The 19,316-nt window shown below is 30.9% G+C and overlaps 1 protein-coding gene and 1 long non-coding RNA gene across 2 annotated transcripts; one reads left to right on the top strand and one right to left on the bottom strand.

The window, feature by feature from the left end:
* Nucleotides 1-1,688: 1,688 nt before the first annotated feature.
* LOC140179846 (uncharacterized) lies at nucleotides 1,689-4,165 on the bottom strand. The gene is made up of 3 exons (XR_011873673.1): nucleotides 3,808-4,165; nucleotides 2,534-3,454; nucleotides 1,689-2,455 (listed from the first exon to the last, which is right to left on the bottom strand). It is a non-coding gene; the product is annotated as an uncharacterized lncRNA (long non-coding RNA).
* An 879-nt stretch (nucleotides 4,166-5,044) lies between these two features.
* On the top strand, nucleotides 5,045-16,513 carry LOC112754856 (G-type lectin S-receptor-like serine/threonine-protein kinase At4g27290). Its single transcript, XM_025802650.3, has 8 exons — nucleotides 5,045-5,995; nucleotides 9,452-10,127; nucleotides 14,249-14,359; nucleotides 14,512-14,660; nucleotides 14,928-15,138; nucleotides 15,267-15,504; nucleotides 15,583-15,733; nucleotides 15,822-16,513. Exons 1-8 carry the CDS (start codon nucleotides 5,399-5,401, stop codon nucleotides 16,125-16,127), a joined length of 2,439 nt encoding a protein of 812 aa, XP_025658435.1. The 5' UTR covers nucleotides 5,045-5,398; the 3' UTR covers nucleotides 16,128-16,513.
* The last annotated feature ends 2,803 nt before the right edge of the window (nucleotides 16,514-19,316 follow it).

The raw sequence follows: 19,316 nt of genomic DNA, 5'->3' as shown, positions 1-19,316 counted from the left end.
TGGAGCAACTTCAAAGAGGAAAAGGCTAGTAAAAAAGTATCAAGCTCATTTGGAAAGAGAAGAGGAGCATATTGAAGTTCCAATTACTGAGGATGATAGATCTAGGCCATTCCCAAATGATGGAGGAAATTTTCATATCCCCATGAGGAAGATTATGTTAGTGATGAACATGAAAATGACAATTTTGATGTGGAAGCAGACCAAGTTATGGAAGATGCTCATGTAGAAGGTGATGTCCTTTTGTTTGTTACTATTTATTTTATATTTTCTAATTATCATTATTTGTTTTACAAATCCATATTTGATTCACGGCTTCCCTTTCTATATGAATAGTAACATGTGCATATACTTGTTTAATTTGAAAAGACTTTTATATGATTCACGGCTGTCCCTTTCTATATGAATAATGGCTGTTTTTTTGTTTTAATTTGTACTATTTCTCAATTTTTTAATTTAGAAACTCCAAAGGTTAAAAGACTCATGGAAGAACAAGATGCCTAAAGATTTATGCAAGAACTTGGAAAGAAAGGGAGGAAGTGACTTTTGATCGTGGAGTAGTCGTGGGGCCAACTCCTCAGAGAGTGAAGGAATTAACCAATTTTATTGGAACAATGGGAAGGAATAGTGATTTTATTACCTTGATGTACACTAATTAGAAAGTTGTGCCTAGGCAAATCAAAAAACACATATGGAAGTATATTAATGTAATCTCCACTTATTTTTATGTTATGCCATATGTTTATAATCTTTTTATTCATATGATATGATAAAATTGATGTGTTTGTAGTCAAAGTTCATTCTTCCAAAATTCTCAAAGCTATGGGTGATGACGGGTGTTCAAGAAGCATGGAAGCGATACAAGACAAGAATAAAGAAGAAACACTTTGAACCATAATTTATTGTAAGTTAGTCTATAATTTTCTTGTTTTAGTTGTTGTTTTATGGTTGTTTTGGTTGTTGTTTTAGTTGTTGTTTTATGGCTGTTTTATGGCTGTCATGGTTGCTGGTTTATTTGCTACTTTATGGTTGTAATGTGGCTGTCATGGTTGCTATTTTATGGCTGTTTAATGGCTGTCATGGTGGTTGTCGTGGTTGCTGTTTTAGTTGCTACTATTGTTGTAACACTTGAATACACATGTTATTGTTAAGCTAATGTTTTGACTATAATTTTTTTGTCCATTTAGATTTGACTGCGACTTTCTTATGGTTGGATGAATTTTTCTGAAGAGATAAAGGCGACTCTTGGTACAATGGTGAAGCACAAAGTCTTTTTGGTTTCAAATGAAAAAACTAGTTTTTTTTTGTTCAATTTCATCATGAGAAAAATATGTATTTTGTTTACTTATGTTTATCATTTATTTGACTTGGTAACTTAGCAAGTATGTTAATTGGTACTTGGAAGACCTTTCTATATATATGCAATATATTTTTATTAGCTTATTCTCTTCTTATATTGATTAAATTGAATTTAAATATTTAAATATTGTTCCTTTAAATATCATATAAATATAATAAAGATAAAAAATATATTGCTTTAGATATAAAAAAAGAGAATCTAAGAAAAACTCAATAAGGTGTTACTTTAGGTATTAGAAAAAGACAACTATAAATAAATTTAGATAAATGTTGTTTTAGGTCTATAAAAAAGGCAACTTAAAAAAATCTGGACAAGTGTTGCTATAAGCATATGAAAAAGGCAACTTATAAAATTTGGACAAGTGTTGCTTTAGGTATATGAAAAGGCAACTTAAAAAAAATCTGGACAAGTGTTGCTTTATATATTAGAAAATACAACTCGTAGAAAATGTTGACATAAAGTCTTATCTAAAGTGTTGTCTTTGGGTGCTCTAAGGCAACCCTTTCGTAGAGTTGCCTTTTTTGTAGAAAAGGCAACGTTTTTTGAAGGTTGCCATAAAAAGGGTTCCCTTTGATACATAAAAGCGTTGCCTTAGAGCAAAGGTAACGGCCATATAGCCAACCCCCCAAAAAACGTTGCGTTTTGTCAGAAAGTGTTGCCTTTGATCAAAGGCAACACTTTTTTGTATTATAGGCAACGTTTTCAAAGGGTTGCCTCATCCCGAATTTGTTGTAGTGATATATATCAGGAATAATAAACTCTTCATTAAATCCAAGAGCGTCAAACCCTTAATGAAAGATGCTCTCGTATTTGTTAGAAGGAGTTTTCCTCTTATTACGAGAAGCTCTAGACTTTGATTCTTTTGAGGGCTTAGAGAAAGGGGGCACTAGAGGGATCACCCGAGGAGGAAAAGTCTCTTGCAAAAGAGGAGGGGGTTGTGCATACTTGCCCGCTTGATAAGAGGTCGAGCCAGAGTTGGGAGGAGGAGTTGAGTTACCACCCGACTTCTCAGCCTCCAACTGCTGGGACTGACGAGCTGCAATGTTTTCTTTACCTGTTTGAGCTTTCTGTAGGTGTTTGAGTTGTTGACCATTTTTTCTACAAAAAATCAAGAAGTGATTACGTAAATGCAGAAGTTATATATAAGAAAGCTATCTACAAAATAAAACTATATACCTAACTTTGTCAAGACATAACTCAGTTTAGCTACCAAAAGGATTTTGGTGTTGAGTTTAGGAGCTCGACTCCAACACTCTTGAAATAAAGTTACGATCAATTGCTCCTCTTCATCAAGATCCTCGAAGTCATACTTTACAACTATTGACTTTTCTTCCCAGTACAAGCAGAACATATATTGGGATTTGCCACTAATGTAAAAAGGTCAGACATCCTCCCGAGGTTGGATTTTGAAGTAATAATTTTTGAAGTCATGGAAAGACTCTTCAAAAATAGAAAATACTTTTCTACCCTGAATAGCTTGAAAAGAGGTCCACTATTGCTTTTTTGAGCTAAAAGGTCTAGTCAATTAGAACAAATAAAAGAAAATTTAAAGAGTCATGAGAAGGTCAAGCACACGACTATCTAATTAATAGATTTTCATAAAGTCCCAAAAATTCGGATATAATTGAGTAGGAACAACCCGAGAAGACAACAATACATCTTGCTCGAAGTTGGTAAAAGGGATTCTCATGCCTAGTTTAAGAAAAAGGCATTCATACATAAAAAGAAAATATGGTTCTGATTTGTTAAGTCATGCATAACAAATTCTTCCGGATCAGGAGCTAGTAAAGTTTAGTTTTCTTTAGATAAAAAAAAACGTAATTTTCTTTAGCCTCTTGTTTCTTACAGATAGGGTACTTAAGGCGGAAGTTTTCTAAGGTTTCCTTATCCATCACCGACACAGCTGCTAATACTATGCTATTTATCCAATCTAAATCGGTAGGAATTATAGGCATTATTTGAATTACAGATCGAAACATATGGGTGTATACCTACAGAAAGAAAAGTAATTATACATATAAAATTCAGAGGTCGGTTAAAAATCAAACAGGTTGGGCCATCTTCAACGATGAATAATCAGAGCAACTCTTGCCATTCCTAACAATAGCACAAATTAAAAAAGGCTTAAATCCAGAAATATTTATTGGCACTATCATTAGAGGCAATAACAGCACCACTCAAGAGCAACAAAAGCTCCAAAAGATCATGCATAGTGACAAACCATCAACCATCTACCATAACAAAGTCTAATTAAATACCAATTGTAGCGTACTTTTAACCAATGTTTTTATGGAGTCACATAGTGTTTCAACATTTACATAAAAGCATTCAGAAATTTACAGACAAGTAATAAAACTGCACAATAAAAAATTTCTAGAAATACAAGAAAATTACAAAGAGCAAGACAACAAGCTAAGGCATGAAGGAGAAGAACGAAAAAAAATTCTAACCTGGGAATGAGAGTAGCAAGAAAGAACACCCAGAAAATTTTGGAAGCACCAAAGTAGTAATGAAAAGAAGTTCTTGAAAACAAAAAAATACAATGAAAAGCAAGGTAGTGTAAATGAAGTCTCTCTGACAAAAGAAAAAGAAAGAAACTTTGAAGGGAGCGGTTTTAGTGAAATGAGAAGAATTTTTGTGTAAAATTTTGTGTGAAGAAGATGAAAGAAAAGAAGAACCAAACTTATAGTTATGAATAGGGACAAAGAGGTAAAATCAGCATGCTTTAAATGTTGTACAATTACCAAGAAACTATTTGGTTGCTAGAGCCCGACTTGCATAAACTCAATCTCGAGTAGAGATACTGTTCATACCCTGTCCCGCAATTAAAGTCATACCTAAAATAAATAAGCTCAGTCTATAAAAAGAGGTCTAGAAGATCCTTTTTTAAGTTATCCGACCCGACTTAACAACGAAAAATTCTCCCAACTACACCAACGTGTGTGCCTATAATCTCGTCCCTCGTTTTAAATATGGAATAACAGCTTCCCCTAAGAAATAGGAAGTAACTACTCACCACTATAGGTGGAGGAGTTATAGGTCAACCTCTCACCCCGATTATATAAATATCCCTTCACTGTATTTCTCAAACCTAATTCATCAAAGCCGTCTAAAATCTTCTCAAACCTAATTTATTAAATCCGTCTAAATTTTTTGCTAAATAAAGTATCGGAATCCTTTAAAGATACTACCATCCATTCTCACTCAAAAAATTCGGACGGATTTAGAAGAAATTTGGACCTTATGTTTAGACCCAAGTTATACCAATCGTAGATAATTTTCGGAACAATATTAAAGTCTAATTTTTTTAATGTTTGTATCATTTTTTATATGTTTTTATGTTTTTTAATAAACTCAGCCGCGTAAATTATTATTGTTGAATAATTGCTAGTAGTCGTTGGCCATGGACCATCACGCATTCATGACATTGTTAAAGATAATATGCTATAGCCTCCGATTTTCGACTATGTCATGAATAAAATATGTGGCTGCTATGATGAAAAACAATAATGTGTTCCTTTTACTTTGGATGCCGTTCGCCTCACGTTATTAAGCTTAGAATTAGATACTAAACGAGCGTAGATAGGCCGTAAACTATTTTTTATTCTCCATCATGAAATACTTTTTTTATCTAGAATAACGGTGTCTTGGCTGTATATTATTGTGGCTTAACATATTTCTTAAATCAGCACTCAGTTACGTCCTCTTCAGTTCTTCTAAATCATATAATTTTCCTTAGTTTATGCCTTCAGCTTCTCAAAGTCTTCAATAACGTGAAAAAAAATAATTGTGCATAATATTTATTTCATAAAGTTAATACACATTTTATTTATTAGTTTTCTTTATCATTGTCAAATGAGTTATATGAAATACATTCAATGTAAGACATATTAAATGGCAATAAAAAAATATAAAAGTCAAAGTCAAGCTTTGAATATGATTCAACATGTCTACTCCAAACATCCCTAATCCTACTTATAATAGGCATAAAAATAAAACTGTCAGTTGTTGTAACTGTGAGAAGCCATTAAGTGAAAGAGAATGACAATTCTACCCATCCTTCTTTTCACTCTATCATTCTTGTTCTTCCATCAAATTTCTTCAGCAAACGATACCATAACACAATCTGCACCACTTCATGATGATGGTAGCACGATAACTTCCAAGAGTGGAACCTTTGAGCTGAGTTTCTTCAACCCAGGCAGTTCCACAAACCGTTACATAGGAATATGGTACAAGAAGATTTCAGTTAGAAGAGTAGTTTGGGTCGCAAACCGCGACGATCCAATCAAAGACAACTCCGTCGTACTTCGCATAAGCAAAGAGGGGAATCTTGTTCTTTTGGCAAAGAATCAGACGGTTGTTTGGTCAGCAAACTCGACGACGAAGGCGACTAAGAATCCGGTTGCGCAGCTCTTGGACAGTGGAAATTTAGTAGTTAGAGATGATAGTGAAGATGAAGAGAGGTTATTATGGCAGAGTTTTGATTATCCATGTGATACGTTGTTACCAGGAATGAAGCTTGGATATGACTTGAAAAGTGGTCTGGAAAGGAAGCTTACCGCTTGGAAGAACTGGGACGATCCATCCACTGGGAACCTTTCTTGGGCCATGGAGCTTACTAGCGACCCTGAATTGGTACTTTAATTTCCTACGTCCAGTTACTTTCATTTTCTTTACAATCACTACTCCGCGAAATTATTTTATATGAAGTTAATATTTAAAAATTATTAGATAATTTGATAAATTTAACTAAAATTATTATTTAATAATTTTTAATTATTAAATTTATATGTGAATTTTTATTTAATTAATCATATCAAATAATCTACTAAGTCTTAACTATTAATTATTATATATTTATATAGTCACTTTTTATATATATATATATTTTTTTTTAACTAAAATTTTAAGTATATGCTATTTTCAATAATACTGTAACTATTACATCCATATTTATCAAGAAAATTTGAGTGATGTAGTATTTATAAAGTAGTATATATATATATATATATATATATATATATATATTTTACATAGAAACAAAAGATAAAGTTTAAGTGACTAGTTAATATTTTTTAGCCATTCTGTAGCCAACAAACTTGTTTTAACTAACTTATTGATGATGAGAAATCATTTATGGATTTTTATTTTATTTACAATAAGAATGTAAAATAATATGCAAGTTTATAATCATGGTGGTAAGAACTTTGTTTTCTAAATAAATAAATTGTATGTCATGTCTCTCCTTTTCTATTATTAGTCAACCCTTTTATTTGTTAAAGAAATTTAAGGTAATACTATAAATAATAATTTATTAATAAATCGTGTTGACTTCAATTTGAAAATACAAAATAATGGATGACAAAAGAAAAGTAGTAAGGTGACATAAATTTTTGAGAATTTAGTTTTTAGACAGACTAATCCTTGAAGAAAAAAAGTACTAACAAAGTGTTTTAAAATAACAAATGTGAATAAGTTAGTTTAAATTAAGACTTTCTACTTTAATTATAGGGACTAATTTAAAGATAGTGTCATTATAAAAAATATTATTTTTTTCGACGCAAACAATCGACGGCCAGCTTTTTTGTCGATATTTTTCAACGGCTTATTGTCGATAAAATTTAAAAATAATTAAAAATAAAATATTAAAATTGACAGCCATGTCATCCATTATTTTAGTGACATTAAAATTATCATCACATTGTCAGCGAAACAGTGGATGAGAATAGCTTTTCTTTAAATATTTTGTATTATTAATGATTTCTTTAAATATTTTGTATTATTAATGAATTACGATTTAGATAAATATAAATCTAAGTTTAATTATTTATCTTGTTTTGAATCTTTATGTTAGAGAATTATTTATTATCTTGATAAATTTGTAAATTTTTTATCTAATATTTAGTATAATTTTATTTTTATATTTAAAATTTTATTTGCCTCATTATCTAATAATATTTAGCATAAATTTTATTTCTTTATTTAAAATTTTATTTGTATTAATTGTCTATTATTTTTAAATGAAAAAAAATAATAAAAAATTTATGGCTATTAAAATCGACGGCAACATCGTTGCTTTTTTAATTATAGACAAAAAAAGGATGGCAATGATGTCGCTTTTTTAATCTAATATAGACGAAGAACTTGTCGATCGGTACTTCAATAATTAAATCGACAGCTAATGTGTCAATTTTAATAAATTAAATATCGACAAATATGTCGTCGATTTTAGATAATATTATCAACAATTAAAGTGTCTTTTTTATTAAATATGTAAAAATCTTAAATTCATATTATCAACAAAGTAGTTGTCAATTTTATTAAAAATTTATCGATAATATGACAAGCCATCGATTTTATTAGATATTTAAAAAATCGACACATTTAAAAGCGACAACTTTCGCCGTCGATCGATTTAGCTGTCAATTTTAATGGTGTTTCTTGTAATGTGTATCCACATCTATTATTTTAAAAAATTGATACTTTTTTTTAGAGATTAATCTATCCAAAAAATAAATCCTTAAAATTTATTTATCACATTACTCTCAAAAATATTTATAAACCAACTCCAATTAAATATCTTTAATCATATATATTTTTCTCTTTACTCAAATTTTTCGTAGTCTTCTCCATCTTCTCTGCTCTTTTTTTATTTTCTTTTTTCTCCACCCTCCTTTATATCTCATCATCAATCTCTTCATTCTTCTTTATTTGTTTCTTTCTCTTAACTATCCTTCTCTTTCTTCACTTTCACCTTCTCTTTTTTATGTGTTTTTTTTAATTTATTAAAAAAAATAAAAAAAATAAGAAGGAAAAAAGACTTAAATAACAAAAATAAACACAAATTTTTTTTACTAAAAAACAATTTTTTTAAGGTAAACTGTAACTATAATAATTAAGGAAAATACACTTCGTATGATCTCACTCCAAAATATGATGATTATGTGAAAAATGTGTAGGAAAGAATAATTTAGGCCTTTAGGGAGAATAATATATTAAACTAAGGTGATGTAATAATTTTTTTTTCTTTATCAATTTTTTGGTAATTTTTCTTTTTTCTTGGTGAAATACAAAAAAAAAAAAATCAATTAAATGCAGAAATATGTTTACCATAAACACATAAATTTTGAAGAAAAACATATAAATATATTTTGAAGGTCAACACAATTTTTTTTTTTATTTTAATTTGTCCATACTCAATAATTAAAGGATCTTCTAAACACCATTAATGAACCTATCTGTAACACCAAACCAGGATGGAACGAGGAAGTAGTTATAGAAATTAGAAAATGCATACATGATTCATGCTTACATAATGTGAATGGTTTTTTTGTTGAAATAGTTTTGGACTAATGAGTTATTAAACTAACTTAGACTTAATTATTAAAAGAGTAATATTAGGGAGCCCAATTATTTCTAGTTAATATTAATTAATTTTTTATAAATTATTTTATTCATATTAATATTAAATTTTACTAAAATCTAAATAATAAAATCACATTTTAAATATTAAATTATAAATTTAAAAAATTTAACTAATATTAACTAATTAAAAATTATTTTTTATACATTCTCATATTACTTCCTCATAAAGCACCTATCATACAACAAAAATGTTTTAAAACTATATATATTTTATGGATAAAGCACCTATCACACAACAAAAATATTCTAAAACTATATATATTTTATGGAAAAGTATAGGGTACTAATAATAGTTATTGTCAACAATAATTATGTATAAAGAGACACATAAAAAAAATATATCTATAAAGATATTTTTATTAGACTCAATCATAAAAAAAGACATTTTTATCAGACACATCTACAAAAATACTTTCATTAAACATAGTTATAAATAAGAGTTGACAGAAATGGGTTGTTGATAACATAACAGAATTGATATTTTATTCTCTAACTTGGATCAACATCTTCTAACATAAAAAAATTAATAAAGTAGTAAAGTGAAAGTGAATCACTCTTCAATTAAGATCATATATAGAACATACATTTCATGACCCAGTTTACTAACTTGGTGGCTACAGAGATCTAAATTCCTCTAACTAAATGAAAGTTATGGTTGCAACTCAGGTGCTGTGGAAAGGGTCAGAGAAGTACCACAGGAGTGGACCTTGGGTGGGGCTTGGATTCAGTGGAGCACCCTTATGGAGAGGCACTCAACTGGTTATTCAAAACATGGTGAACACCACAAGCGAGGTCTACTACTCATACACTCTCATACAAGGCACTTCCATGATTACAATCACTTTTGTAAACCAAACCCTAAACGTTCGTCAACGAATCGTGTGGGTTCAAGAAGAGAACAAATGGAAGCCCTTCCAAACAGTGCCCGGAGATTCTTGCGATTATTACAATACTTGCGGCCCATTCGGGTATTGCATTTCGAATCACTCACCCAATTGTGACTGTTTGGAAGGATTCGAACCCAAATCCCAACAGGGTTGGGATACACTCGATTACACACAGGGTTGCGTGCGGAGTGACCCGTGGAGTTGTAAGGTGAAAGGTAAAGATGGGTTTCGGAAGATTTCTGGGTTGAAATTGCCGGATACTACGCATTCTTGGGTTGATAGAAATATGAAGCTTGAGGATTGTGAATCCAAATGCATGGGGAATTGCTCTTGTACGGCTTATACGACGTTAAATGCGAGTGGTGGTAGTGGCTGTGTTATTTGGTACGGTGATCTTTTTGATCTGAGACTTTCTGATGGAGGACAGGAATTGTATGTCAGAATGGCTCATACAGGTATACATCACTCTTTTCCTCTACCTATTCTTATTAAATTAAGCCGTATCTAAAATAGATCTTGTTTTTTGTTTTTAAGAAAAAAAATTATGTTGAAAGTATAAAGTAAATCGGAAACCTTGGGAGTAAATAATCTAAAGTAATTTTATTTATTTTAATATTTATAATTTTATTTATATAATATTTATAATTATATTTATTATTATTTAATTATATAAGTAATACAACAACAACAATAATAACAAAGTCTTGTCCTACTAGATGGGCTCGACTACATAAATCAAACAAAGCCTTATCCTACTAGATGGGCTCGGCTACATAAATCAAACAACGTCATTGAGCTCTATCATGTATCATGTCTACAGAGAGACCTTTACATGTAGATCTCATTTGACCACTTCATGAATGGAATTCCTAAATCTTCTTCTGCCTTTCACCTCTTGTCTATCTTCCATCTCATCCACCCTCTTGACTGGGTGCTCTGTCGGTCTTCTTCTCATATGTCGAAACCACTTGAGATGCGATTCTATCATCTTTTCCACAATAGATACTACTCCAACTCTCTCTCTTATGTATTCGTTCCTTATTCTATCCAATCGCATATGGCCCACTCATCCATCTCAACATCTTCATTTTTATCACACTTAACTTATGTTCGTGCTCCTCTTTGGCCGCCCAACACTCTGTACCATAAAGCATAACCAGTCTGATAGTAGTGCGAGACTTTACCTTTAAGTTTTAAAGACACTTTTTTGTCATATATAAAACCAGACGTACTCCACCACATTTTAACCAACCTGTTTGGATCCTATGATTTACATCATATTTAATCTCTCTATAATCCTATATGATACACCCAAGATACTTAAAACTTTTAACTTTTCATAAGATGTTTTCTTCAATCTTCACCTCTGTATTAGGATCTCCCCTTCGACTGGCGAACTTACATTCCATATACTCCGTCTTGCTAAGGCTTATGCGCAGACTTTACACTTCTAGAGCTTCTCTCCATAAATCTAACTTCTTATTTAGGTCTTCCATTGACTCTCCCATAAGAACGATATCATCGGTAAAAAGCATGCACCATGACATAAGCTCTTGGATATTCTTTGTGAGTACTTCCAAGACTAATGTGAAAAGGTATGAACTTAAGGATGATCCTTGGTGTAATCCTATACCAATAGAAAATTTCTCTGTCACACCATCTTGAGTCTTCACACTAGTTGTAGCCCCATCATATATGTCTTTAATTGCACGAATATATGCGATCCTTATTCTCTTCCTTTCTAAAATCTTCAATAAGACTTCTCTTGGCACTCTATAATATGCTTTTTCCAAATTAATAAACACCATATATGTAGATTCCTTTTATTACTATGATACCTCTCCATCATCATTCTTAACAGGTATATCGCTTCAGTGGTAGATCTGCCTGGCATAAAACTAAATTGATTCTCTGTTACTTGTGTCACTTGTCTCAACCTCCGTTTTATCACATTTTTCCATAACTTCATGGTATGGCTCATGAGTTTGATCCCTCTATAGTTTCCGCAACTTTTTATATCCTCTTTATTATTCTTGTAAATAGGTACTAAGGTGCTCTTTCTCCAATTATTTGGAATCTTCTTTGACCTTAAAATCTCATTAAAAAGCTTGGTTAACCAACTAATACCTTTCTCTCCAAGGCCCTTTCAAACTTCAATCGGAATATTATCGGGTCCTACTGCCTTGTCATTTTCCATCCGCTTTAGAGCCTCTTTTACCTCAAAGTCTCGAATCCTTCGATAGTAGTTGAAGTTTTGATCTTCTTCCCTCGTGCATAACCGACCAAGGCCAGAAGAGTCTTCTATCCTTCATTAAATAACTCGTAGAAGTAGCTCTTCCACCTTTCATTAATCTTCTTTTCTTGAGCCAAAACCTCTCTGTCTTTATCCTTTATGCACTTAACATTATTCAAATCTCTCGTTCTTCTTTCACGGCTCTTTACGATTCTATATATACCTTTTTCTCCTTTCTTCATGCCTAAAGACTGGTAGAGACCATATGTTCTTGTTCTTTCTTCACTTACATCCACTTTTGTCTCTTTCTTAGCTGCCTTATATTTTTTTCAATTATCTGTATTGCAGCACAAAGATTACTCCTTAAAGCATTCCCTTTTTACCTTTATCTTTTCTTGTACACTCGCATTCCACCACCAGGACTCCTTGTCTCTTGGTCCCATCCCTTTAGATTCACCAAAACTTTCTTTTGCTGTTCTTCTAATAACTTTTGCCATCTCCCTTCACATCTCCTCCGCGCTTCCATTTCCATCCAACTTTGTCTCTTCTCCTACCCGTCTTAGGAAGTTTCTTTGTTCCTCACCTTTCATCCGCTACCACCTCGTCATTGGGTTCTTCGTATGATTCCTTTTTCTCAACTTTTGCTCAATATGAAAATTCATTACGAGCATCCTATGTTGTGTTGTTAAACTCTCTTCCGGAATAATTTTACAATTAATGCAAAATTTTCGTCGACTCTCCTCAACAAGAAGTCGATTTGAGAGCTTGTTGTGCCACTCTTATAGGTTATAAGATGTTCGTCTCCTTTTTTAAAACATGTATTTGCGATGAGAAGATCAAAGGTTGAGAAAAAGTCGAAAATAGTTTTACCCTCGGTATTGACTACCCCAAAACCATGGCCTCTATGAATACTTCTATACCCAGTCACTTCTTTTCTAATATGACCATTTAAATTTTCTCCTAAAAAAAAAAATTTATCTCCCGAAAATATATCTTAGACCAAACTCTCTAGATCCTCCCAAAACCTTATTTTGTGTTGCTCATCCGAACTCACTTATAATGCATAGATGCTAATTACATGAAAAGTACCTTTTTCTACCACAAATTTAATAATTAAAAAATATAAAATAAGATAATTTTGGATTGCTTACTTTGAATTAATTTTTTATTATATTCGAAAATCTTTTAAAGTAGCATTTTTATATGTCATAATAGAGTATAGTTATGATAAATCAATAAAAAATGACATTTGGAGTGTTATATTTTAATTTGTTAAACTTTGAAAGTAAAATGGCACCTTTTTTTATTGTCAAATCATAATATTTTATTCTAAAATAATATTATTTTACTTTATGTGAGAATATTAATAAGTAATTAAGAGAAGAGTTAGATACTAACTAAAACAAATATGAAAGAGATTGATTGAACTAAAATGTTATTTTCGTTTTAGTCAAATCATAATATTTATCCTAAAGTAACATTATTCTACTTCATTTGAGAATATACAAATATTTTATTAAGAAAAGAGTTAGCCATTAGAATAGATCTTAAAAGATTTTGAAATTAACAAAAAGAATCGAAAAGATTAAAAAAACTACGATTCTCTAAAAACTATTTCAATTATAAATAAATTCAACTGCTTAATAACAACTTCTTTATATAACTGAAAAAAATTAAAAGGTAAGTAGAATTTAATATTTTTTGTCAATATTTTTAATTATTAGTTTAATTTCTATAATCTAATAATTTAATAATATATTTTTAGTCTATATTTTTAAATATTATTGATTAATTACTAACCAAAAATAATAAATTCTAATAATTCTTTAACATTATTTCTCTATATAATTAAACCATTTGAATAATAAAAATATTATGTGCATCCAAAAATTCGATCATAATATATTTAATATGTATAATTTTTTATATTTTTAACGTATATTTTATATTTTAATATTAATAATTGACTTTTGTTTTATACATAATATAATTGTTTTAGAAAATACCATATATTTTAGAAATTTTGTCATTTGCTTGTTCTTTTGAAGTCATTTTGTCAATTTTAAAATATTGATTAATTAGTTTTATAAAGTCTGAAATTATACAAAAACTTTTGTGTTTCGCACATAACCTTCTTGCTAAATAACACATCTCTTATCAAACTAAGAGATTTTACAAATTTTTATCATAAATAACAGTAATGCTAGAAAAATAAAAAATAACAGTTATAATTTATTTTATTTAATATTTATTAATTATTATAATAATTAATAAATGTTAAATAAAATAAATCGATTGTTTTGGACTAATTTTTTTTTTATCAAATACTTTCGTTTAATGCAGATTCCAAAAAGAAGACTATCGTGTTAGCACTTTCTATCACACTTCCAATAGTACTCTGTGCGCTACTTCTAATCTTCTGCGTTTATTATAGAATCCGAAAGAAACGTCAAGGTAAACTTTTCTTTAATTTGTTTTCTTTTTAATATATTTGTTTAATTAATTAATATATACAATATATCATATCCATACCCAGTTGAACATTTGGAATAACGTAGAGCTCACATAATCTTGATTTTCCTTGATGATGATTTTCTTTTATAAAGAGAAAACCATGCCAGAAGAAAATAAAGAGGAAAGAACACAAGAAGATTTAGAGCTTCCCATCTACGACCTTGATACAATAGTGAAGGCCACTAATAACTTCTCAATCGACAATAAAATTGGAGAAGGAGGATATGGGCCAGTATACAAGGTAAATACAAAAAAAATTATTAGGAGTCCTAAGTCATCCAATAGTAAAAATTAGAGACTCATATGCAGTTGTTATAATGCAAAGTTGATAATCGAAAATCATTAAATGAATTGATATATTTAACCAAATTATCATCTAACAGTTCTCAACTATTAACTCACGTGAAGCCAAAATAGATGTAAGCTTTTACCATTGTAAAATATAAGGCATGAATAATTTTATAAAAATGAATTAGCTTCCAATCTTGCTTGTACTATGAAAATACAGGGTGCACTTGCAACTGGACAAGAAATTGCAGTTAAACGACTTTCAGGAAGTTCTACACAAGGAATGATTGAATTTAAGAATGAAGTAATACTGTGTGCTAAACTTCAACATCGGAATCTTGTCAGGGTTCTTGGATGCTGCATTGAAGGAGATGAGAAAATGCTAGTTTATGAATACATGTCTAACAATAGTCTAGACTTGTTTCTTTTTGGTTAGTGCACATATATATTTAATTTCTTTTCAAAACCTAAACTTCTTTATTTTATAGTTCCTTCTAGTGTTCTGTCCCGTTATCTTTCGCCAAAGAACTAACATCAATGATGGACAATCATATATCAGATCCAACTCAAAGCAAAATTTTGGATTGGAGCAAGCGCTTTGACATCATTTGTGCAGTTGCTCGAGGGCTTCTCTACCTTCATCAAGATTCCAGATTAAGAATTATACACAGAGATCTTAAAGCAAGTAATATTTTATTAGACCAGAATATGAATGCAAAGATTTCGGACTTTGGCATGGCAAGATTGCGCAGGGGAGATCAAGATGAAGGGAATACGAATAGAATTGTTGGAACATAGTACGTTCTTTGATTATATAATTTTCTCTATTATGCAATGATTGAAAATCAAACTAATCATGTTGTTATTGTTTTTAGTGGTTATATGGCTCCAGAATATGCTATTGATGGCTTGTTCTCCACAAAATCGGATGTATTTAGCTTTGGTATACTACTGTTAGAGATTATAAGTGGAAAGAAAAATAAAGGACTTACCTATTCTGGCAATACTTATAATCTCATGGCGCATGTAAGTCAATTAATTAGCCATTTTAATTTCCGTTATTATAATTATGAAGTTGATGTAAGTAACAAGTGATTGAATTGTGTTATTATAGGCATGGCGGTTGTGGAATGAAGGCAACTTAAACGAATTGATTGATGAATGTTTAAGGGATTCATCATCATTTATTGTTCCAACAGAAATGTTTCGTTGCATTCATATTGGTCTTTTATGTTTGCAACGGCATCCGGATGATAGACCAACAATTACATCGGTGGTTAAGATGTTGAACAATGAGAACACACTGCCACAACCAAAGGAACCTGGTTTCTTGATACATGAAGTATCTACCGATCGTGAAAGAAGGGATACTACTTCTTCCATAAATGAAGCATCTGTCTCATTGTTGAAACCTAGATGAACATATTCATCAACGGTCTTCTAAGGCATATTATGGACATGTTTTGGTAGCTGAGTTGTTAGTACATTAGCACTTTCAAACACATATTTTTGTTTGATCTTCTTAGGATTGTTAATGTATATTTGTTGCCAATATATACCACTTACTTGATAATTCTGAGTGTTATTCTATTCAGTTATTTAATGTTGTTTAGCAAATTATATCTATATTGTACTTTGCTGTATGCATTGGCAGAGCTTCTTTGTGATAATGGGAGGTCATAGTATTAAGTTGTTAAATGGTCCCTTTTTTTTTCTTTGGTGGTTATAGTAGTTTTGTAAATCATTCTTCATTGAATATATTTAGCTTTCCTTTTCTTTAAATACCATCAAAGATCCATTTTTCTATTTTTATTTATTTCTATCTTTATTTTGAATTTAGATATTCTGAAGTAAAAAAATTGATAAAGTAATAATTAATAAATTAAAGAGATTAATCACTATTGAATTTATAATTTTCAATCTATGTGAACGTCGTTATTTTAATTTAAGCAGGACTAACCGATTACTTTATCACTATATTACTTTTTCACTTTAAAAGATCTTAATCGCTTAATTTCATATTATAATTATGAACAATATTTTTTAAGTTGATATTTAGAAGCACAAACTAATTATTTTAAACTATAATGATTTTACTTAAAGAAATTTAACTATGAAATACCAAATAATATAAACAAATAATTTCAAAACTGTTTTATTAATTTTAATATTTTATGATAATGCAAACGAGTTTTCAATTAATAAAGTATAAAATAAATAAACTAATTTCACATGATTTATTAAATAAGAAGCAATTATAAACTTATAAATGTTTATTAAACCACCAATTTCGCCTCCCGAGTTATCATGAGGCTAGCAAAAATGACTATTATTTTTTCACTAACAAAAAATATTGAATACTCTTGGATTTATTCACGGAATAACAAAAATAATTGATCAATAAGATATTTATCGATAAATTTATCGTCCAAAACAATCCGACGGTATAACCGTCGGCAATAATTATTACTATTAGATTGTAAAATCCAACAGTAATTATCGGCAAATTTTGCGACAAATTCTTTGCCCAAAATCTATTTGATTATTGGCGGAACTTTTTTGCTGGTAATTTTGGCACCACACTATTTTGTTTCCCACCTAATTACTATCAGATTTTTCTCCCGATAAAACCGACGATAAATTCAATTTTTTGTTTTTTTTAATACAATTAGTAGTCAAATTTCATTTTTTTTATTTTATTAAATATCAAGTCTACGAATAAAATAAAAAGTCAAATAAATAAAATACATAATAAAATAGTTTATAACAAAATCCTAATCACTATGGATCCTGATAGTCATCGTCATCATTTCTCTGGTCCTACTAAGGCAGCAGACTAGGCGGTGATGTTGGTGCCCCTCTAGCAGGGTCACTACTAGCAGCAGCGTCGTTACCATTAGCGTGCATCTACTCTTGGTACACCGCCATCTGTTGAAGCTGCTCCAGCTCCTGCCTAAGCTCTAGCTTGAGGGAATCTGTGCCTGACATGCATCCGAGGACCTCGTTATACCTCTCATCAGACTACTACAACCGTTGAGCCTGTTAGTGAAGGCTTTGGGTGAGATTCTGGACCAGCTCCCTCAAATCGACGCTGTCCTCAGGATTGACAGTGCGGCTGGTAGTAGAGGCAGATGAAGCCCTCGATGTGGAGGTGCAGAGATTGTTGGCGAAGAACGATTCCAACTTGTAGATGCGATTCTTACCCGTAGATGCGATTCTTGTACAGCTCGGATGCAGTCTCACGCCAAACTATTTTAGGATCGATGACTGCATCAGCGGGATTGCTGTCGTCCTTTTCAATAGGTTAGGATTGCTGGGTTGCGGCCTTCAGTCCCTGTGTATATGCTCCTGCATAACACATGTTATTATTAGGATAACAATTAATTGAAATTTTTACGTCAAATGATGTTTACCCACATAATGATCCGCAAACTACTGATCAGCAAATCTCTCCTTATTCTCTTTTAAAGTATGACTATACTTGAAAGTCTCTGCCATCGTAGCATCACGATCCAACAACTTAGACTACATATGTTGAAACAATATGTGAAATCAAGTAATATTGACATTAAATGTCAAAGACAAAACGAACTTAATAACAAAATAAAACAAATTACATACCAGCCTGGCATTTGTTTTCATGAAAGTTGCTGAGCCATTGGTATACTTCGATGACCTGACTGATGCCCTATTAACTCCATTTGTGAGACGGCGATGCCTGAATCCCTCATCAGTCTCTCAATGGACGTACAGTGCCTTCTTAATATCCGAGCAAAGCAAAATAGTGAGGTCGCTGCACTTCTTGCATCCGTCCTCCATCATCTGCTGAAGCCGCCTAGCCATCTGATGATCAAAGATCTTCCTAATCATGGCATCATGACTCTTATCCCATATAAATTTTTCTTGCACAAAGAACATTTAGCACTAGTTAATCAAAATTAAATACACAATTAAACAAAATAGAAGATCTAAACTAGCTAAAGTTTGAATCAAATTGAGTTTTTACCGCCCACTTCTAAAACTATCCCTCTCTGGTCTCAGCAGGGATCAGCTTGATGACATTGGTACACTCTTGTGTACATGCATTGTTATTTGGCACAAATCTATCAATAAAAAACTTAATATTAGTAGTTTAAATCAAATTTGAAGTAATCTATAAACTTCACAAGTATATTTAGATTTTTTAGAAATTTTGGCAAAGTTTCATCTATAATTAAAAGGCGCCAAAATTTATTTTCATCTACAATTCACTTAAACAATTCACAAACTAACCAATATGGTATTATATTTTTTAAGCAGCAACATCCATCAACAATAAAAAATTCTCAAACACTTTCAGACAGTTTAATTCTACTACCTAAATCAAACCTATCTTGAGAACCTAAATCCACTAAAACCAGAAATTGAATATAACTAAATTAAACTAACTAACTAAAATAAAAAACTTAAGATTAGCAACCACTTATGTTGAATAAGAATATCAAAACAGTTTTCATTTAAAAGACTTAAAATAGTACTCACACTGTCAAACCATTAGGCCAAATCATCATCCGTATAATGGAAGGTGATGGAGGGGCATTTGACTGGGATTCGTGACAGGATTTCAACA

Source organism: Arachis hypogaea, chromosome 16, assembly GCF_003086295.3.
Source record: "Arachis hypogaea cultivar Tifrunner chromosome 16, arahy.Tifrunner.gnm2.J5K5, whole genome shotgun sequence".
NCBI classification, from domain to species: Eukaryota; Viridiplantae; Streptophyta; class Magnoliopsida; order Fabales; family Fabaceae; genus Arachis; species Arachis hypogaea.
This window is presented reverse-complemented; position numbering and strand designations above follow the sequence as displayed.

Coding starts and splice junctions, on each gene's coding strand:
- LOC112754856 (XM_025802650.3), top strand. CDS start 5,399: ATGACAATTCTACCCATCCTTCTTTTCACTCTATCATTCTTGTTCTTC. Junction 5,996..9,451: donor TTACTAGCGACCCTGAATTG/GTACTTTAATTT, acceptor GTTGCAACTCAG/GTGCTGTGGAAAGGGTCAGA. Junction 10,128..14,248: donor TGTCAGAATGGCTCATACAG/GTATACATCACT, acceptor CGTTTAATGCAG/ATTCCAAAAAGAAGACTATC.